This window comes from Myxine glutinosa, chromosome 1, assembly GCF_964187855.1.
Source record: "Myxine glutinosa chromosome 1, kmMyxGlut1.1, whole genome shotgun sequence".
NCBI classification, from domain to species: domain Eukaryota; kingdom Metazoa; phylum Chordata; class Myxini; order Myxiniformes; family Myxinidae; genus Myxine; species Myxine glutinosa.
Window position 1 is genome coordinate 382,159,430 of NC_136261.1, and position 22,965 is coordinate 382,182,394.

At 44.7% G+C, this 22,965-nt stretch overlaps 1 protein-coding gene across 2 annotated transcripts in view; it reads left to right on the plus strand.

The window, feature by feature from the left end:
* Positions 1 to 326: 326 nt before the first annotated feature.
* LOC137416165 (uncharacterized) overlaps positions 327 to 22,965 on the plus strand; it is a 146,751-nt gene continuing 124,112 nt past the window's right edge. Inside the window, exons 1-3 of one of the 2 annotated variants that reach the window (XM_068101712.2) lie at positions 327 to 403; positions 523 to 695; positions 22,061 to 22,186. In XM_068101712.2, the coding sequence (XP_067957813.2) occupies positions 22,145 to 22,186 (42 nt within the window). In that variant the 5' untranslated portion in view covers positions 327 to 403; positions 523 to 695; positions 22,061 to 22,144. The remainder of the gene's footprint in view (positions 404 to 522; positions 696 to 22,060; positions 22,187 to 22,965) is intronic. The other variant, XM_068101692.2, reaches the window with a different exon arrangement.

Here is a 22,965-nt window from a genome sequence, read left to right on the forward strand (position 1 = left end):
GCAATGATTCAACCAGCCAGGGGGCACTGCATCGGCCACACAGTCACACTCCCAGCAATGAAGCAACCAGCCAGAGGACACTGCATCGGCCACACAGTCACACTCCCAGCAATGATGCAACCAGCCAGAGGACACTGCATCGGCGGCACAGCCGCACTCCCAGCAATGATTCAACCAGCCAGAGGACACTGCATCGGTGGCACAGTCGCACTTCCTGCAATGATTCAACCAGCCAGGGGGCACTGCATCGGCCACACAGTCACACTCCCAGCAATGATGCAACCAGCCAGAGGACACTGCATCGGCCACACAGCCGCACTCCCAGCAATGATTCAACCAGCCAGAGGACACTGCATCGGCGGCACAGCCGCACTCCCAGTAATGATGCACCCAGCAGCCAATGGTATGATGAGCTAAATGTCCACTTCCTGTACTAAAGTTCATTGTTATTTGTTGTTTCTTCGACCAATCAGAGACGAGATGTTTGTGTTTCAAAAAAAAAAAAATGGAACTCACCCTCAGGTGAAGAATGAAGAAAAACTCGTTCATCCAATTCTCCCCTCACAGTTCATAGAATGAGGAAGTAAGGCAGGGCAACAAAATGAACCTGAACAGGAACGAACTTGCAGGCGATCTATCCCATTTCTTCCCATCTGGTGAGGTTCATGTTAAAGTCTTCATCGTCTTCACAACAGGTGAGTCAAAGTTGAGGTTTCTCTTTTGTTTCGTTACCACTTTCGGTCGAACCTGTGCAGGTGTGGGTTTTGTTGTTTGCACATCGTACTGCGGTAAAACATTGTTTATAATCTATTGTGGTGTTTATAATCGTGTATTTTTATTATTAATTATTTATTGTCTATGACGTCGGTAAATTATTGTTGTGGTGTTTATAAACACGTAAATGTATTTGCAGATGATCTTTCCCATTTTCCAAGATCTGCTCTGTTGTTGTGGAAAGTGTTTTTTATTTATCAAAATGGAGACGAGAAAGCATTCGATAGGAAGTAGTTACCTGGGCATTGACGAAGTTAGGAGTGGAGGAATGGTTGATCAGAGTTGTGATGGCAATGTACAAAAGAGCACGCACAGCTGGAAGGACGAAGGACGGGAACAGTGGTGAGTTTGAGGTGAAGGTGGGAGTGCGTCAGGGGTCGGTACTAAGTCCACTACTATTTGTAGCTGTGATGGATGTGCTGGCTCAGAACGTAAAGGAGGGTTTACCGTGGGAGTTGTTGTATGCAGATGATCTGGTGTTGATTACGGAAAGTATGGATGGACTGAAGGAAAAGATGAACAAGTGGAAGGAATGTATGGAGACAAAAGGTCTGAGGGTGAATATAGGAAAGACGAAGGTGATGGCAAGTGGTAAAGCATGTGGTGAGGTGGAAAGAACTGGGAAGTGGCCATGCGCTGTGTGCAGCAAGGGTGTCGGGAACTGAGTGGCGTGCTGACGAGGAGAGGAGTGTCGTTGAAGCTGAAGGGAAAGGTGTATGCTGCATGTGTGAGAAGTGTTATGATTTATGGGAGCGAGACATGGGTAATGAACGTAGAGCAGCAACGAAGGCTGGAAAGGGTGGAAATGCGAATGGTTCGGTGGATGTGTGGAGTATCGTTGAGAAAGAGGAAGACAAATGATGAAATGCGAAAGATGATGGGAATAGAGCCTGTGATGGATGCTGTGAAGAGAAACAGGTGGAGATGGTTTAATCACGTATTGAGGAAGGATGAAAGTGACTCATTAAGTAGACTGATGGAAATGAATGCAGAAGGAAGTAGAGGACGGGGAAGACCGAGAAAGACTTGGCAAAAGGTGGTGGAAGAAAAAATGCGGACAAGGGGGTTAACAAGGAGAGACGCAGAAAATAGGGCAAAATGGAGCAGATTGTCATGGGGACCGCAAGGCTAACCCCCGCTCTGGCAGGGAAAATGGCCTTAAAATGGCTGCTGTTGTTGTGTTGTTGTTTATAAACATGTATTTTAATTATTAATTATTTATTGTCCATCATGTGGGTAAAGTATTGTTGTGGTGTTTATAAACATGTATTTCAATTATTAATTATTATCTATCACGTGGGTAAAGTGTTGTTGTGGTTTTTATAAACATGTATTTCAATTATTATTATTTATTGTCTATCACGTGGGTAAAGTATTGTTGTGGTTTTTATAAACATGTATTTTAATTTTTAATTATTGCTCATCACGTGGGTAAAGTATTGTTGTGGTGTTTATAAACATGTATTTTAATTTTTAATTATTGCTCATCACGTGGGTAAAGTATTGTTGTGGTGTTTATAATCATGTATTTTAATTACTAGGGCATGCCCGTACTCTATCTATATCTAAAATTATATCCCCCCCTCTATTTACATGAAATGGTTTGGTACATGAAATGTTTTGGTCCATTCGCAACGCCAAAGCGAACGGCGAACGCTTTACATGAAATGGTTTGGTCCATGAAATGTTTTGGTCCATTCGCAACGCCAAAGCGAACGGCGAACGGCTTGCGAGTACAGTGACAATCCCCCCGGGGTTTTAATTAGTTTTAAATCCCGTACTATATATATATGCCCGTACTATATATATATATCTAAAAGTATATCCCCCCCCCCCCCCCCTCTATTTACATGCAATGGTTTGGTCCAAAGCGAACGGCTTGCGAGTACGCTCTTCGCTCTTCTACAAAAAACAACGCTCTTCGCTTCCGCCCTTCGCTCTGACTGAATTGGGAGAAATAATGCGCATAAGAAATCGAGAAATTATTATTTTCTCCGGAAGAAATCGAATTAGGTACCGTAATGGCGCACGCGCTGGGCTCAGCTCGCTGCTCGCTCTCACATCGGCCACGCCTACGCAATAACGCGTTCTGTGATTGGATGCCGGAAGTGCAGTCCTCACTGTCCGGAAGGTCGTATATCGCAGTTATGATGAATCGCAAATTCGTTTTTATTAGTTTTAAAACATAGTTTAACGCCACCATAGCGCCAACATAGTTTGCAAACGTGAAATAAATGAATACGCTCTCAAATGTGCCATCCGAGGCAGAGTGTGTTCGCCACGTTCGGCACACGCGATAGCTCGCTGCTCTCTGATTGGTTGAATCGTTTTTTGGACATAGCTCGGTAAGTAATTGTCCGATTAATATGAAACCTTGAAAAGGCACATCCTCGGGTCCCCAGCAATATACCTGGCAAGTTTAAAGTATATCGGACCCGTGGTTGTCGAGAAACAGCGGTCACAGACAAACAAACGTACAAACAAACAAACGTACAAACAAACAAACACACAGAGATTACTGGAATTATAGATAGATTAATTATTTATTGTCTATCACGTGGGTAAAGTATTGTTGTGGTGTTTTCAAACATGTATTTTAATTATTAATTATTTATTGTCAAACACGTGGGTAAAGTATTGTGGTGCTTATAAACATGTATTTTAATTTTAAATATTGCTCATCACGTGGGTAAAGTATTGTTGTGGTGTTTATAATCGTGTATTTTAATTATTAATTAATTATTGCCTTTCACGTGGGTAAAGTATTGTTGTGGTGTTTATAAACATGTATTTTAATTATTAATTATTTATTGTCTGTCACGTGGGTAAAGTATTGTTGTGGTGTTTATAAACACTAGGGCATGCCCGTACTATATATATATCTAAAATTATATCCCCCCCCTCTATTTACATGAAATGGTTTGGTCCATTCGCAAAGCCAAAGCGAACGGCTTGCGAGTACGGTGACAATCCCCCCCCCCCCCCTCTATTTACATGAAATGGTTTGGTCCAAAGCGAACGGCTTGCGAGTACGGTGACAATCCCCCCCCTCTATTTACATGAAATGGTTTGGTCCAAAGCGAACGGCTTGCGAGTACGGTGACAATCCCCCCCTCTATTTACATGAAATTGTTTGGTCCAAAGCGAACGGCTTGCGGAGTTTGGTAAAGAAATCGCCATAGCGTGCACAAACGCGCAGGAAAGCGAAAGAATCACAAAGTAGTTTTAATTAGTTTTCAAACATAGTTTAACGCCAACATAGTTTGCCAACGTAAAATAAATGAATACGCTCTCAAATGTGCCGTCCGAGGCAGAGTCTGTTCGCCACGTTCGGCACACGTGATAGCTCGCTGCTCTCTGATTGGTTGAATCGTTTTTTGGACATAGCTCGCTAACTACTTGTCCGATTAATATGAAACCTTGAAAAGGCACATCCTCGGGTCCCCAGCAATATACCTGGCAAGTTTCAAGTATATCGGACCCGTGGTTGTCGAGAAACAGCGGTCACAGACAGACACACAGAGATTACTGGCATTATAGATAGATGTATTTTAATTATTAATTATTGCCTATCAAGTGGGTAAAGTATTGTTGTGGTGTTTATAAACATGTATTTTAATTGTTAATTATTGTCTATCACGTGGGTATTTTGGGTCTTTTGAGGTCTTCGGGGTCTTTTGGGTGTTCGGGGACTTTTGGGTCTTTTGGTCCTCAGGGACTTTTGGGTCATCTGGGTCTTTTGGGTCATCTGGGTATGTTGGGTCCTCATGGACTTTTTGGGTCATTGTGGACTTTTGGGTCCTCGGGACTTTTGGGTGATTTAGGTCCTCAGGGACGTTTGGGTCATCTGGGTCCTCGAGGACTTTTGAGCCATCTGGGTATTTTGGGTCCTTGGGGTCTTTTGGGTCATCTGGGTATTTTGGGTCCTCGGTGACTTTTGGGTCATCTGAGACTTTTGGGTCATCGGGGACTTTTGGGTCTTTTGGGTCATCAAGTACGTTTGAGTCGTCTGGGTTTTTTGGAGACTTTTGGGTCATCTGGGTCTTGTGGGTCATCATGGACTTTTGGGTCATCTGGGTTTTTTGGGTCTTTTTGGACTTTGGGGAGTTTTGGGTCAACTGGGTCTTTTTGGTCTTCAGACTTTTGGGTCATCTGGGTCTTTTGGGTCCTCGAGCCTTTGGGTCATCAAGGACCTTTTGGGACTTTAGGGTTCTCGGGGACTTTTGGTGATTTGGGTCCGAGGGGACTTTTGAATCATCTGGGACTTTTGGGTCCTTGGGATCTTTTGGGTCCTTGGTGTCTTTTGGGTCTCAATGTTAAAGGGTTTTCCAAGGTCTCAGCAGTCCAACGGGTTAAAAGGTACATTTGAATAGGGTGTAATTAATTAATAGACTTCAAAAAGTACGACACACACCACACACACACACACACACACACACACACACACACACACACACACACACACACACACACACACACACACACACACACACACACACACACACACCTCATCCAATTATAGAAGAAGATAACCAGTCTCTGTCGAACCTGTGCTTGGGGTGTGTTTCATTTCCAATTGGCTTGCTATCGCTTTCCAAGCAAGTCATTCCATATAACTGCTCGCCAAGCTGCTCACCTAATCACTCAACAAGCCACTCGCTCAGCTGCTCACCAAAGCGCTTGGCAAGTTTGTCAAGTTTGGGGAGGTTGTTATCAGAGGAGAATCTAGTAAAACTGAAAACGATGATCTGATCATGGATCTGGAGTTCCATGATATTGTTGTTTCCATGGTGACCGCCGTGTTAAGCGGTCATATTGTTAAGCGGTCATATGTGTATTCCACATGGGATGTGGAATATGAATCGGTGTTTTAATTTTAAAATGTTTATTCCTTTCCACCAACGAGATGGTATTCATAGAATACTTACACTGCGCAGTCCACTTGTTGCGAGCCAACTCTACTTTTTTTTAACATTTTTTTTCTTTGATCCAACATGGCTGCCAGACCACGTGAGCGATGACTTCATAAATTTATATTCTCTAATGTATTTGTTTCATAAATCACACTCGATACATTTCAAACTCATCAGACTAAGCGATGTCCCTGTCGAATTATGACGACATAATTATGGCACCAATGACGTCATCGTTAACAACACCTATTTCCCATATGGAGTTCTTTACAATGAGCCATGTTTCAATTTTTCTCATGCAGCGGTTTTGGAGAAATAGAGGTGCAACATTTTTCGGTTTTTCCAAGATGGCGCCTGTACCACATGACCTATAACGTCAAGATTGTCATTAAAATATTCCACATGAGGAGGTGCTCCTATGTTGAAAATTTCGTGCTGATCAGACCAACAGTTGCTGAGGAATTTTGGTTTTATTCATACTGATCAGATCATGCGTTGTACTTGTAGAATTATGACGTCATAATTAAGGCACTGATGACATCACCATCAACTTGTCTTATTCCACATGGTGAGTACTTGAAAATGAGCCATGTTTCAATTATTTCCATTGAGCGGTTTGGGAGATATGGAGGTGTAACGTTTTTCCAAGATGGCGTCCGTACCACGTGACCTATGACGTCATAATTATGAATAAAAATTCTACAGGCGGAGGCGCTTCTTTGGTAAAATTTAGTGTCAATCGGACCAACGGTTGCCGAGAAAATGAATTTTGAAAATGCAGACACGGCACACGGCACACGTACGAACCTGAATGCTTAACCCTGCTTTTCGCTTTGCGAGCATGTGGCGTACCTGTGGCGTACTTGTCTTCATTTTTAAAATTCATTTTCTCGGAAACCGTTGGTCCGATTGACACGAAATTCACCAAAGGAGCGCCTCTGCCTGCATAACATTTTATTCATAATTAAGACGTCATAGGTCACATGGTACGGACGCCATCTTGGAAAACCTTTGGACCTCTACATCTCCAAAACCGCTCCATGGAATAAAATGAAAAATGGTGCTTTTTCAAGTACTCTCAATGACCTTTTCCGATGTCATCGGTACCTTTATAAGATATGTTAATGGATCGGGAATAAGATATCAGGAATTAAATATGTTAATGATTATGTCATCGGTACCTTAATTATGACGTCATCATTTGACAAGTACCATGCGTGAGCCAATGAGTGATTTTTTTTTTCTCTGCATTGTTGGTCCGATTGACATGAAATTTTACCATAGGAGTGCCTCCTCCTGTAGAAACTTTTAATCATAATTATGATGTCATAAGTCATGTGGTATGGCCACCAGCTTGTTAAAATTTTGCACCTCTAAATCTTTGAAACCCCTCCATCGACTAAATTGAAACATGGCTCGTTGTCAAGTACTCCCCTTGTGGAGAAGATGTGTTAATGATGATGTCATCTGTGCCTTCGTTATGACGTCATAATTTGACAAGTATAACGCTTCATCCGATCAGTATGAATTTTTTTCTCTGCAGCTGTTGGTCTGATGGACACAATTTTCACCAGAGGAACGCTTCCTCCTCTATAATATTTCAATGTTAATTATGATGTCGGTCATGTGGTGCAGGCACCATTTTGGAAAAACCGAAAAACGTTGCACCTCTATCTCCAAAACCGCTCCATAGTACAAATTGAAACGTGGCTCATTGTAAAGAACTCCGCATGGGGAATAGGTGTGTTACGTGCTCCTCCCCAAACCCCGGTCACGGTGTACCTCAGAGCCCCGAGAGGAGTCGCGGCAGAAATATGTGTTATTCTGTATGTCAAAGATCAATGGTGAAACCACACCAATTGTTACCAACAAACAAGTATTGTATTAAGATCACACAAGAATAACAGTACAAAAAACAATGGTAATCATTTGTACAACCAATATCGTTCCTATGATGGTACCATCAGTTTCGTACAATGTAACTCACTGTGTTCCGAGTGAGCGAAAAAAGAACATTCCCAATGTCTCTATCCCGGCATCAAGCCAAAATCGATCCGCTCCAGTGATCATCAGAATGATGTCGTATCGAGACCAGAAACCCTTTCGGTTGACAGTGACACTGCCAAAGGTGGGCAAAAGTGTCCTCAAGATGATTGGGAAATCACCCCTTTGGATATGGACATTCAACGGCTCCCTTTATGGCGAACCGCAAATTTCCACTCAAAATCCACGTTACACACACACACACCAGCTTAACTTCTGGATGCGGTGAAATGGTTGAAGTGAGGAAAAGAGCCCAGAGTGATGCGAAATCAGGCACGAGACAAAAAGGCCAATGGTCCGTTCTCGAGGCGCAACTGCCCTCAAACAACGATTCTCTTCGGAATCAACCGCAAAACCTGACACGCATGTTGATCTGTCACAGCGATAACAACTCTGTCGCAGGAATCCCTTTCCCGGGAAACCCGAAGTTCACTCGTGACCCTCATTCGCCAACGTTTCCTCAAGACCTCGAAGCAGCACGGCTTTCTTGTCCAACTCACTCGCTCTGCCCTCCTTTTCCTCTTCTTCCTCTTCCTCTTCATCCTTTTCGTCCGGTTCCCGATCCGGTTTCTTTTAAAACATTAACTTTTTTTACCTTTTCAAAATAGTAATCTCTATTTCACTTAAACGACAATAATAGTAGTACGTTGTTGGCATTTTAATGTTGTTGCCATTTTTAAAGGCCATTTTCCCTGCAAGAGTGGGGGTTTAGCCTTGTGGTCCCCATGACAATGTTCTCCATTTTACCCTATCTTCTGCATCTCCCCTAGTTAACCCCCTGGCCTGCATTTCTTCTTCGACCATCTTTAGCCAAGTCTTTCTCGGTCTTCCCTGTCCTCTACTTCCTTCCACATTCATTTCCATCACTCTTCTCAACCAGTCACTTTCATCCTTCCTCAACACATGAACAAACCATCTCAAACTGTTTCTCTTCACAGCATCCATCACAGGCTCTATTCCCATCATCTTTCGGAATTCATCATTTGGCTTCCTCTCTCTCAACGATACTCCACACATCCACCGAACCATTCGCATTTCCACCCTTTCCAGCCTTCGTTGCTGCTCTACGTTCATTACCCATGTCTCGCTCCCATAAATCATAACACTTCTCACACGTGCAGCATACACCTTTCCCTTCAGCTTCAACGACACTCCCCTCCTCGTCAGCACGCCACTCAGTTCCCGAAACTTCTTCCATGCACATTTCACTCCAGCAACCATTGCCGAGTCTGATCCACCTTCTCCATTCAGCATGTCTCCTAAGTAACAAAATGTTTTCACACCTTCCAGCTTCACACCGTCTCCAAGATCCAACTCAACATTTCCTCCATCTGCAGCTCCCTCTGTGCACACCTTACACTTGAATGTAGCTGCCACACTGGTTAATGACCCTCTCAAACCACTACATTTTTGATGAACCCACTCGGCGCACATTGTACATTGAATTGAGTTCACTCCAACACCCTTCCTGCACATAGCACATGGCCACTTCCCAGTTCTTTACACCTCACCACATGCTTTACCACTTGCCATCACCTATGTTTTTCCGATATTCACATTCAGACCTTTTGTCTCCATACATTCCTTCCACTTGTTCACCTTCTCCTTCAGTCCATCCATACTTTCTGCAATCAACACCAGATCATCTGCATACAACTCCCACGGCAAACCCTCCTTTACATTCCGAGCCAGCATCTCCAACACAGCTACAAATAGTAGTGGACTTAGTACCGACCCCAGATGCACTCCCACCTTCACCTCAAACTCACCACTGTTCCCGTCCTTCGTCGTTACAGCTGTGTAAGCTCTTTTGTACATTGCCATCACTACTCTGATCAACCATTCCTCCACTCCTAACTTCCTCAATGCCCATGTCACTACTTCACGTGGAACCCCATCGAATGCTTTCTCCAGACCAACAAACCCAAGAAACAACTTCTTCCTCTTCTCCATGTACTTCTCCTGCAACTGCCCCACAATAAAAAGCACGTCTGTCGTTCCTCTTCCTGGCATAAATCCAAACTGCATTTCGTCAATCTTCACTTTCTTCCTTTACCTCCTCTCCAACCCCCTTTCCAATACCTTCATTCCATGCTCCAATAACTTTATTGCTCGATACGAGCCACAGTCCAGAGGGTCACCTTTCCCCTTGTATAGAGGGACGAGGGTACTCAGTTCCCAATCCACTGGAATGCGGCCTTCTTTCACCACCAGATTGCAGATCTCTGTCATTCTCTTCACACCCCAAATTTCCCGCTGCCTTCAACATATCTCCCACAACTCCCGTCGGCCCTCCCGCTTTTCTACTTTTCATTGCTTTAATCGCTTCCTCAACTTCCTTCTCGGTTATCTTCTCTGCCGGTCCTAAAACTGGGTTACTCTCTATGTTTCCATCCAATTCATTCTCTGCATTCAACAGTATTTCCATATATCTCTTCCATCTTCCTTTAATTCCATCTGGGTCCACAACGATTTGTCCCACTTCATCCTTCAAGCAACTCACCCCCATCGCATCACACCTCTCTTTTGCTATCTGCTTTGCCATCCTGAATACCGCTCTCTGACCCTATTCCCAATCCAAGCGTTCTCCGAACATTTTCCGACATGCCTCCTGTGCCTTTGCTCCCTCTTTCTTTGCAGCCTTATAACTTTCATGCTCTTCCTTTTCTGCCCCCTTACCCATCGCCTTCTGCCACTCCTTGAACTTCCTCCTCTTCTCATCAGTACATGCAACCAAAAATGTTTGCAGTGGATGAGAAGCACAACAATGGAAGTGATGAATCCGTAACACTTCCCCCCCTCAAGAAAGAAAGTTTGAACATAGTGAAAACTTTCTTTGCATGCAAAAACTCTTTTAACAAACAAAAGTAAAACCCACATCCAAAAGATCAATTCACGTGAACAACAATAATGAATATTCCCCAACAAAAAGCAACAAAACTTCCAACAACCTACAGGAATTTCCAAAGTTAGTTCACTTTGGATAAAGCATCAGCAACGACATTGTCCCTGCCCTTTACATGCTCAATTTCCAAGTTGAACTCCTGCAAAGCCAAACTCGATCTCATCAACCTCTGATTTTTATTTTTCATTTTTTGAATGAAGGTTAAGGGGTTGTCATCAGTGAAGACTTTTATAGGAAAGGTATTAGTTCCCAGATACACCTCATAATGCCGAAGCGCTAGCAGGAGAGCAAGGGTCTCTTTTTCCACAGTGGCATAATTTGCCTGTTTTTTGTTAAACTTTTTGGAATAGTAGCACACCGGGTGATCCACGCCATCCTCATCTTCCTGTAATAGAACTGCCCCAGCCCCTACATCACTTGCATCAATGGCCAACTTGAAAGGTGCTTGAAAATCCGGGGCTGCTAGGACAAGAGAGCTCATTAATATTGCTTTGACGTGGGCAAAGGCAGCCTGACATTTGTCATCCCAAGCAAACTTGGTCTCTTTCCTCAGCAAATTCGTTAAAGGGGCTACCACATCAGAAAAATTCCTGCAGAACCGCTGGTACCAACCAGCCAAACCCAAGAATCTCATGAGCTCCTTCTTCCCTTTTGGAACTTGGAAGCGATCAATGGCTTCTATCTTGGCTGTCACCGGTTGAAACCTGACCCTGACCTACTACATGGCCTAGGAACACCACCTGTGCTTTTACAAACTCACTCTTAGATAAGTTGATGGTCAACCCTGCCTCAGTCAATTTCTTGAAAAATGCATGAATTTGTTTAATATGATCTTCCATGGTCATGATGTGTATGATATCATCCAGATAAGCCTCCACCCCATCAAGGTCTGCAATGAGTTTATTAATCAGCTGTTTAAATGTAGCAGGCCCGTTTTTCAATCCAAAGGGAAGAACCTTGTACTGATACAACCCATTTGGTGTGACTAAAGCCGAGATTAACTTGGCTCTACCAGTAAGAGGAATCTGCCAATACCCTTTCAGCAAGTCAAATTTAGTTACAAATTTAGCTGGGCCTGTTCTATCAATTCAGTCATCAATCCTCGGGATGGGATATGAGTCGGTCTTGGTCACTGCATTAACCCGTTTTAAATCCGTACAACAGAGAAAACTGCCATCGGGTTTTGGAACCAACACACATGGTGAGCTCCATTGACTGCTGCTTGGTTCGATGATGTCATTCTCCAACATATACTGAACCTCCTTCTGAAGATACTCCATCTTCACAGGGTTCATCCGATAGGGGTGTTGTTTCACAGGAGTGGCTTCCCCCATCTCAATATCATGATATACCAAGTCAGTACGACCAGGTACATTTGTAAACAAATGTGCAAACTCAAAAATTAGGCTGGACAGTTGTCCTTGTTGTTCCCTCGTCAAATGGCCTAATTTCTCATCTAAATGACTCAACACTTCCGTGTTCGTCAATCTGGGAAAAGCCTGGTCATCAAAGTTGTCAAACTTCACACTGGCCTCAACTTCTGGATTCTCTTGCACCCCGACTACAGGCCCGACAGGTGAGACAGGAACCATTTTCTCCACAGGCTTCCTCTCATAATATTTCTTCAGTCGGCTGACATGACACAGCTGCCGGTTTTCCCGTCAGTCGGGAGTTGTCACCACGTAATCTGTTTCATTAACCCTCCTTCCGATTGCATAGGGACCAAAATATCTAGCCTGTAGTGGCTGACCTGGAACAGGAAGCAACACTAACACGCGGTCCTCAGGACTGAAATTTCTTATCTGCGATTTCTTGTCATGTCTCACTTTCATTTTATCCTGTGTCACTTTCAAGAGACTTCTCGCAACTTCACAAGCCTTTGCCAATCTGTGCCGATCCATTGACACATACTCAACCATTGTTGACTGCGACTCCTCCTGTAGCCACTGTTCTGTCACCAATTTCAATGGTCCTCGCACTGAGTGTCCAAACACAAGTTCAAAAGGACTGAATCCCAATGACTCCTGAGCAGATTCCCTCGTAGCAAACAACAATAAGGGTATTCCTTCATCCCAATCCTTGTCACATTCAAAACAATACGAACTGATCATATTCTTCAATGTCTGGTGAAACCTTTCCAAGGCCCCTTGGCTCTCGGGATGGTAAGTACTTGATCTTACTTGCTCCACTCCCAACAGGTGTACCACTTGCTGAAAAAGCGTTGATTTGAAATTGGAACCCTGATCAGACTGGATGACCTTCGGTAGGCCAACCAAACTGAAAAATTTAATCAAGGCCTTCGCAATAACTGCCGCAGTAATTTTTCTAAGAGGCACTGCCTCTGGGAACCTTGTGGAAGCGCACATGATGGTCAGCAAATACTGATGTCCAGCCTTAGTTTTAGGTAAAGGGCCGACACAGTCAATAATGACATGGCTGAATGGCTCTTCAAAACCTGGAATTGGTTTTAAAGGCGCGGATGGGACTTTCTTATTAGGTTTTCCCACCAGCTGGCAGGAGTGGCAAGATTTACAGAACTCCGCCACATCACGTTGCAATCCTGGCCAGAAAAAATGTACCAATATTCTGTCACATGTCTTGTTCACTCCAAGGTGCCCGGCCAAAGGTGTCTCATGGGCCAAACTCAATATCTCCTTCTGGTACAGCGGTGGCACCACAAATTGGTAATGAACACTCGTCATTTGCTGGCACCTCCGGTGGTCTCCATTTTCTCATGAGTATTTCCCCTTTCATGAAGTAACCAACAGGTATCTTCATGGCCTCTTCCTCTTGGTACATATTTATGTGAATGTATGTGAATTACTATTCAGGTCTTTGCTTATCAATGTGTAGTCGATTAAAGGTTGTTGTGATTAAAGGGTCAGAAGCCCTTCTGGGAAAAAGGAGACCGGAAACGGAAGAAGAAAAGACACGAGGTCCTGGAGAAGCGACGATTCTTCTTCTTCCTTGCCGAGCTCGGACGCGAGCGGTATCGCTATTGAGCAACGTAAGAGAATCGGCGTTTAAAAGCCCGTCTGGCGAGAGGCGTTACCGGGACGTGTAACTACCCTTTGACACGTCAAGTCACTGTGGGTTCGTGCACGGAACCAAGCATCCGGCACAGTTCGCCTCACCATCTACAAGGCCGCGTACGGGTCGCCCCTTGGGCCTCGCGCGCTGGGCAAGCCGCGTGTTGCTTTGCCCGCTTTGCTTTACCCGCTTTGCTTGGCCAGGAGGTGTGTGCTGCAGCCGTTGTTCCCGGTACGGGACGTGCCCGGTGGAAGCACGTCAGGAAGGGTCCGTTCAACCGCCCACGTGCGGAGATCGAACTACAGGAGTACGGAGACATTGAGAGAGACATTGACCATGGAGGGAGTCGGGAGTGGGGCTCACGTGAGGAATGTATAAGATTGCCATCTTAGAGTTACTGTAGATGAGTTTACATCTTTGTAAGATTGATTGCTGATGGTTGATGGTTGTTGATTGCTCGGGGAATATATCCTTGATTATTCCGGATCCTTGGTGTGGGGTTTCTTATTGATTGGAATTCATATTGATTGCGTTACGAACGCACATAACTAATAGATCTTTCTGGCGGAGTTCCTCTCATGGTCCGGGGGTCACCGAGACCAGGTAGTCACTGGGAGGACCACGTAACAGAATTGGGGGCTTGTCCAATTTACGATTTGCGGATTCGCAATTGGGTCTACGTCCGGGATTTAAAATTGTATAACATAATAAAATAATAGTTTTTATTAATTAAAATTTATTAATTAATTATTAATTGGTAAATTTTTGAGAAAGTGTGGTAAAGTCTTGGGTGAAGGTTAACAGGTGTTAACGATAGTCACCATGGCGTTTGTTGCACATAACTTTGCGGTAACACCTAGTGAGGCACAGTTCTGAGCGTTACTAAAAGCAGACCTCTTGAAATTGGCCAAACATTTTAACTTGGAGGTCCGAACTAATTTGAGGAAGGCAGAGTTGCAGACCACGGTGATACAATCTATGGTGGGATTAGGAACATGGGACGAGTTAGCCTGGGAGTGGCTACCCGAAGAACCAGAAGACGTTGAGCTCCGGAAACTGGAGTTGCAATTACGGAGCCACGAACTGATCAAAGAAGAAGAAAGGAAAGCAGAAAAGGAAAGAGCAGAAGAAGAAAGGAACGCAGAAAAGGAAAGAGCAGAAGAAGAAAGGAAAGCAGAAAAGGAAAGAGCAGAAGAAGAAAGGAAAGCAGAAGAGAGGAGAGAAGAGAAACAAGCAGAGGAAAGGAGAGTGGAACGAGAACTCCAGGAAAGGTTAAAAGAAGAAGAAAGGAAAGCAGAAAAGGAAAGAGCAGAAGAAGAAAGGAAAGCAGAAAAGGAAAGAGCAGAAGAAGAAAGGAAAGCAGAAGAGAGGAGAGAAGAGAAACAAGCAGAGGAAAGGAGAGTGGAACGAGAACTCCAGGAAAGTTTAGAAGGGAGAAAAGCAGAGGAGAGGAGAGCTGCAAGGGACCTCGAAGCAGAGGAGAGAAAAGCGGAAAGGGAATTAAAGGAACGTGACATGGAGCTTCAGCAAGAAATTAAATTCAAGGAGCTGGAGTTAATGAGAGAACGGGGAGAGGTACCACCCTTGCTGACGGGGTCGACACCTAGCCAGAACAGCTGAGATGTGGGCAGACATGTGAGGCTGGTTCCACCCTTCAGTGAAAAGGAAGTCGCTAAAATTTTTCCACACTTTGAGAAAGTGGCTCGACAGTTAAACTGGCCGGAGGAGGCCTGGACCATACTAGTGCAAAGTGTGCTGGTGGGAAAAGCTCAAGAGATTTATTCGGCGCTACCAATGGACCAATGTGCAGATTATGAGGTATTGAAGAAGCACATCCTCAAAGCCTATGAGTTGTTTACGGAAGCTTACCGGCAAAAATTCAGGAATGCCAGGAAGAGGGAGAGTGAGACCCATGTGGAGTTTGCTAGAGTGAAAGAAAATATGTTTGATCGGTGGTGTGAGTCAAAAGGAGTCGGGAACGACTTCGAAGCATTGCGTGACCTGATGCTGGTGGAGGAATTTCAACAGTGTGTCCACGAGGACATCAAAGTGTACCTGCAGGAAAAGAAAGTACCGAAGTTGTGGGACGCAGCCACCATGGCAGATGATTATGCCTTAACACACCGGATAGGGGTCCATGAACCTAACTCCTTGCCTCGATCTCCGCAGGGGAGGTGTGGAACAGCAGGTGCGGAGAACGACAATACATGGCGGCGGCCTCGAGATGAATATGGGGACAATGCTGATACCCGAACTGTTCGAAATCAGGGGGCTACGGGCCCAAGACAAACTTATTTTTCGGGGGGCCCGAGGCAGACCACGAGTTTTTCCTCCGGGCCTACTTGCGCTTTTTGCAAGAAACCTGGACACTTGATGTCCAGTTGTTACCTCATGAAAAGGGAAAACCCAGAGCGGAGTCCGACTATTACCACTCCGAATGCGATGGCAAGCGTAAGAAATCGCCCACAGAAGAGTTACCAACCATTTATTTATGAGGGGTTGGTCTCACTCAAGGGAGACTTGACTAACCCAAGACCGGTTAGAGTTTTGAGGGACACAGGAGCCCATCAATCCTTAATGCTTGAAGGCATTTTGCCATTGTCAAAGAGTACCGCAACTGGTGATAGTGTTCGGTTACAAGGGATCGGTGGCTGTGTTAGTGCCCCACTTCATGTCATCCATTTGGAATCCGATTTGGTGTCAAGACCGGTCACCGTCGGTTTACAAGCCACGCTTCCCGTAGAGGGAGTATCTGTGATTATCGGGAATGATTTGGCCGGGGGGCAAATTTATGGTAACCCGAGGGTTGGTAAAGAGCACAGCAGGGAAAATAACACCACACCAGCTCGGGATGGCGACAAAAGTTCCAAGTTATTTGTAGGGGGACTGAACTTCAACACAGAGGAAGAAGATCTGACCTCTGTCTTCAACAGATATGGGCCGCTGGTGGAAGTGCGGGTGGTAAAAGACAGGGAAACGCAACGGTCAAGAGGGTTCGGCTTTGTCACGTTTGCAAGCACAAGAGACGCCAGAGAGGCAGAGAAGAATTGGAATGGTAAGGCTTTGGAGGGTCGGACCATAACAGTAGGGAAGGCATTTCGTCGGCGTCGAGAGGTCTACAGAAGAGGACAACTTGGCGGTAGTTTTGGGGTTGGCAGCACCCGATATTACTATGGAGGCTCCCAGAGTTACGGCACCTCCCGAAAGAATGAATGTCAGAGCACTGGCCGAGAAGGAGACTGCCAGTCAAGTAACAGCTGGGACAAGGTGTCCCACCGTAACTGTTAGGAGTCTGGAGAAGTTGAAGCACTAGATACGGGGGAGCCGCCGAGACGGGGCTCCTACATGGACTAACCGTGAACGCCACGTTCTTAAAGGCGTCCAGGTAGTGTACTTTCCTGCACGGACTAACCGTGAACTCCACGTTCTTAAAGGCGTCCATGTAATGAACTTTCCTCCCCGGACTAACCGTGAACTCCCCATTCCTTAAGGCGTCCATGTAGGGAATACTCCGCTGGGCCTCCCGAAAAAGTGCTATAGAGAGATTTAAATTTGGGGGCTTTGGTCACCACCTCTTAACCGTCATTCAAGAGAAACTAGAAGTGGTTGACGCTTGGTCCAGAGGGAATTAATCTAGGGGATTGTGTGAAATTTTGTTGCTTTATTTTTAAGTGATGACTGTGCCCGGGGGGAACTGATGATTTGGGGGGGGGGGGGGTGAGTTATCTGGCTTGTTTATCCAAGTTGGCCGGCAAAGAAAGTTTTCGCTGGGTTCAAACTTTCTTTCTTGAAGGGGGGGAGTGTTACATATTTATGTGAATGTATGTGAATTACTATTCAGGTCTTTGCTTATCAATGTGTAGTCGATTAAAGGTTGTTGTGATTAAAGGGTCAGGAGCCCTTCTGGGAAAAAGGAGACCGGAAACGGAAGAAGAAAAGACACGAGGTCCTGGAGAAGCGACGATTCATCTTCTTCCTCGCCGAGCTCGGACGCGAGCGGTATCGCTATTGAGCAATGTAAGAGAATCGGCGTTTAAAAGCCCGTCTGGCGAGAGGCGTTACCGGGACGTGTAACTACCCTTTGACACGTCAAGTCACTGTGGGTTCGTGCACGGAACCAAGCGTCCGGCACATTTCGCCTCACCATCTACAAGGCCGCGTACGGGTCGCCCCTTGGGCCTCGTGCGCTGGGCAAGCCGCGTGTTGCTTTGCCCGCTTTGCTTTACCCGCTTTGCTTGGCCAGGAGGTGTGCGCTGCAGCCATTCCCGGTACGGGACGTGCCCGGTGGACGCACATCAGGAAGGGTCCGTTCAACCGCCCACATGCGGAGATCGAACTACAGGAGTACGGAGACATTGAGAGAGACATTGACCATGGAGGGAGTCGGGAGTGGGGCTCACGTGAGGAATGTATAAGATGGCCATCTTAGAGTTACTGTAGATGAGTTTACATCTTTGTAAGATTGATTGCTGATGGTTGATAGTTGTTGATTGCTCAGGGAATATATCCTTGATTATTCCGGATCCTTGGTGTGGGGTTTCTTATTGATTGGAATTCATATTGATTGCGTTACGAACGCGCATAACTAATAGATCTTTCTGGCGGAGTTCCTCTCACGGTCCGGGGGTCACCGAGACCAGGTAGTCACCGGGAGGACCACGTAACACTCTGTAACGGCTTTTTCAATCAAACTCTGGATCTCCGAAACTCCGTTTTGTTCTTCGACAAGTCTTTTTTGGACAAGCACCGTTTGTTCAACCTCATTCCCAGATGTCTCCGACGGACACTCCATTTCCTCTTTTGTTCCAGATGCCAACTTTTCCTTCAGTTCCTTGATGTCACTCCCTTTCCTATTATCTCTTTCAGAATTTTCCTCCAATACCTCTAACGAACACAAATCCACATCGCCTTCCTTCTCCTTCTCTTCAGAGCGCTTCCTACCCATAGCACGAGTCACTGCACAAGATGGAAAGATACCAGGAATCTCCTGCTCTAACTGTGCGGTTATTTTCCATCCTGGGCTTTTCAATCAACATTGGATTACCAGAAACTCGACCACCGGCCAAACTCATTCCCGATAATAAAAGAGATTCTCTCTACAGGAACAGTGGCTTGTAAACATACGGTGACCGATCCTGACACCAAATCAGACTTTAAATGGATGACATGAAGTGGAGCTTTAACATAGCCACCAACCCGCTGTAAAAGAACACTAACCCCAGTTGCCGTCTTCTCTGACAATGGCAAAATGCCCTCAAGCATCAAAGATTGATGTGCTCCTGTGTCCCTCAATACCCTAACAGGTATCTGGTTCGTTAAGTCCCCATCCAGTGACACAAACCCCTCCGAAATAAAAGGTTTGTAACCCTCTTGAACAAGGTCGTTCTGTGATGCCATAACTTTGGCATGGGAAACTTCACAAGGCACTGTCCTCCAAGTACGATTTCTTGCATTTGCCAAAACATTCGGAGTTGCACTAGTTTGACTCCACTCCTGCTTTTTACTTTTCACGGCATTACATTGGGACATCAAATGCCCAGGTTTCTTGCAAAAAGCGCAAGTAGGCCTGGAGGAAAAACTCGTGGTCTGCCTCAGGCCCCCCGGAAGATAAGTATGTCTTGGAACTGCAGTCTTCTGATCCCTAAAAGTCGCGGTATCAGATTTGTCCCCATAGTCCTCTCTCAGCCGCCTCCATGAAAATCTGTTCTCCGAACCTGATTTACCATAACTCCCCTGGCTAACTCTAGGCGAGAAGTTTGGTTTGTGGAACCCCATCCTGTGTGTCAAGGCATAGTCATCTGCTACGGTTGCTGCCTCATACAACTCTGGTACTTTCTTTTCATCCAGATGTACTTTAATGTCCACGTGGACACACTGTTTGAATTCCTCCACCAAAATCAATTGTTGTAACAGGTTGAAGTCTTTCCCAATCTCCTTCGAGTCACACCACCTATCAAACATAGTTTCCTTCATTCTGGCAAACTCCACATGGGTCTCATTCTCCCTCTTCCTGGCATTCCTGAATTTTTGCCGGTAAGCTTCAGGGACCAATTCATAGGCTTTGAGAATGGCTTTCTTCTCTATCTCATAATCTGCACATTGGTCAATCGGTAAAGCCGAATAGATATCTTGAGCTTTACCCACCAGAACACTTTGCACTAACATAGTCCAGGACCCCACAGGCCATTTTAGCATTTCAGCCACTTTCTCAAAATGCAAAAAGAACTTGGCTACCTCCTTTTCATTGAAGGGTGGAACCAGCCTCACATGCCTACCAACATCCCAAGAGTTCTCACTAGTTGTCGAACTATCCGGCATGGATACTACTTCTCTCCGTTCTCCCAGTAATTCCAGCTCCTTGAGTTTAAGTTCCTTCTGATACTCCATGTCCCGTTCCTTTAACTCCCTTTCGGCTCTCCTTTCCTCTGCTCTTCTTTCTTCTTCAGCTCTCCTTTCCTCTGCTCTTCTCTCCTCGAGTTGTCGTTCTCGTTCTGCTCTTTCCTTTTCCGCTTTCCATTCCAACTCTTTTAACCTTTCCTGGCTCTGCAGTTGCATCTCCATTTTCCAGAGATCAACATTTCCTTTTTCCTCGGGTAACCAATCCAAGGCCACCTCTTTCCATGTTCCTTGTCCCACCAGAGATTCTACCACCAATGTCTGCATCTCTGCTTTCTTCATATTAACTCGGACCTCCAAGTTAAAATATTTGGCCAATATCATGAGTTCCGATCTTCTTAACGCCTGGAACTGTGCCTCATTAGGGGACGCCGCAAACTTTTCTGCGTCAAACACCATGGTGACTATCATTTAACACCTGTTAACCTTCACACAAAAAATTTCAATTTTTTTTTTTTAATTTGGGAATTTTAGAAAAATTCCAAATTTGGGAATGTTAGGGAATTCTATCCTGGGCGAGTGTTAGGGAATTATATCCCGGACGGGCCCCCAATTTCTGTTACGTACTCCTCCCCAAACCCCGGTCATGGTTACCTCCGAGCCCCGAGAGGAGTCACGGCAGAAAGATGTGTTATTCTGCATGTCAAAGATCAATGGTGAAACCACACCAATTGTTACCAACAAACAAGTATTGTATTAAGATCACACAAGAATAACAGTTCAAAAAATAATAGTAATCATTTGTACAACCAATATCGTTCCGATGATGGTACCATCAGTTTCGTACAATGTAACTCTCACTGTGCTCCAAGTGAGCGAAAAAAGAACATTCCCAATGTCTCTATCCCGGCATCAAGCCAAAGTCGATCCGCTCAAGTGATCGTCAGAACGATGTCATATCGAGACCAGAATCCCGTTCGGTTACCAGTGACACTGCCAAAGATGGGCAAAAGTGTCCTCAAGACAACTGGGAAATCACCCCTTTGGATATGGACGTACAACGGCTCCCTTTACGGTGAACCGCAAATTTCCACTCAAAATCCACGTTACACACACACACACCAGCTTAACTTCTGGATGCGGTGAAATGGTTGAAGCGAGGCAAAGAGCCCAGAGTGATGCGAAATCAGGTGCAAGACAAAATGGCCAATGGTCCATTCTCGAGGTGCAACTGCCCTCAAACAACGATTCTCTTCGGAATCGACTGCAAAACCTGACACGCAGGTTGATCTGTCACAGCGATAACAACTCTGTCGCACGAATCCCTTTCCCGGGAAAACCGAAGTTCACTCGTGACCCTCGTTCGCCAACGTTTGCTCAAGACCTCGAAGCAGCACGGCTTTCTTGTCCGACTCACTCGCTCCGCCTCCTTTTCCTCTTCTTCCTCTTCCTCTTCTTCCTTTTCGTCCAGTTCCCGATCTGGTTTCTTTTAAAACATTAACTTTTTTTACCTTTTGAAAATAGTAATCTCTATTTCACTTAAACGACAACAATAGTAGTACATGCAACCAAAAATGTTTACAATGGATGAGAACCACAACAGCGGAAGTGACGAATCCGTAACAGGTGTTGTTAACAATGACGTCATTGGTGCCTTAATTACTACATCCTGATTCGACAGGGACAACACTTCGTCTGATCAGTTTAAAATTTATTGAGTGTGATCTACGCAACAATTATATTTGAGAATATACATTTATGATGTCACAGCTCACGTGGTGTGGCAGCCATATTAGAACAAAGGAAAAAAAATCCTTCAAAAACCGAAGAGTTGGTTCGCAGCAAGTTGACTGTGCAGGGTAAGTATTCGATGAATACCATCTAGTTTATCAGTGAAGTTGATCCTGTTTGGACCAAATAAGATATTTGAATCTCAAGAATGTTTCTGACTGAACCACATACCCATAAGTTTACCCCATTTCGATTCATAACCATATTTACGGCATTCACTAATATGTGTATTATATCTATAAAGATTACTGTGTGTGTTTCACAACAGGTGCTGTTCCAATCTTTCTTTGAAAATGAGTGAAACTTGATAAAACCTTTCACCAATTTATCCTGCTGATTCCTGGAACACATTATGAATCATCCATGGCTGCTTCGCCTAATTATCTTCATCACGGTATGTTTCATTTGAGTTATTCTGCCCCTTATAGAAACACACAAGCCAAGGGGTTCCAAATATTGAATATGGGGTGGGCATTATTAATGATTCAAAGTGATTTATTTTATTTTCTGAGTTAGTAGGTACAGTATGTCTTCGGTCCATGTTTCTCATGCAGACAATTTTGGAACTGGTAGGGACAGAATGTGGTATTTTACCTTCCCCATGGGAAAATGAACAGCAAGTTTCCTTGTGGGAAGAAGGCGTCCTTAGAGAAGGGGTTATTGTGTGGGTGGTCGTGGCCGTTATTGTGTGATACAATACTCAAGGGGAAAACACTCAAGGGGAAAACACTAAAATACAACACTCAAGGGAAAAACAGTATCCAACCTCCTCACTACCAAAACAGTACTGAACCAGATGAGAATGGCATAAATATCAGTCTCAAGGGAGAAACAGGACTCAACCTCCTTTCTCCATATTAGCCCCTTCCACTGACACTGCGGCAACAAAAGAGGAACAAATGATTCTTGACTTTAACAGGTGAGAATGACTTTAACAAGTGAGAATGCAGTTTGCACACCCAGCACAGTTTGCATACCCAGCTTTGACTTGACTTGTGAACCACACATGCCCATAGTTTGAGATGTTAAATTGTATAAAGTAATATTATTTATCCAACAATGAGGGAGTACAATCAATCAGTTAAGTCTACAATCTATCTGTACAATGAAAGATCATTTGTACCATGGGATATTACAGATTGTAGCTGAGAAAACATTTTATACATCGGGTTT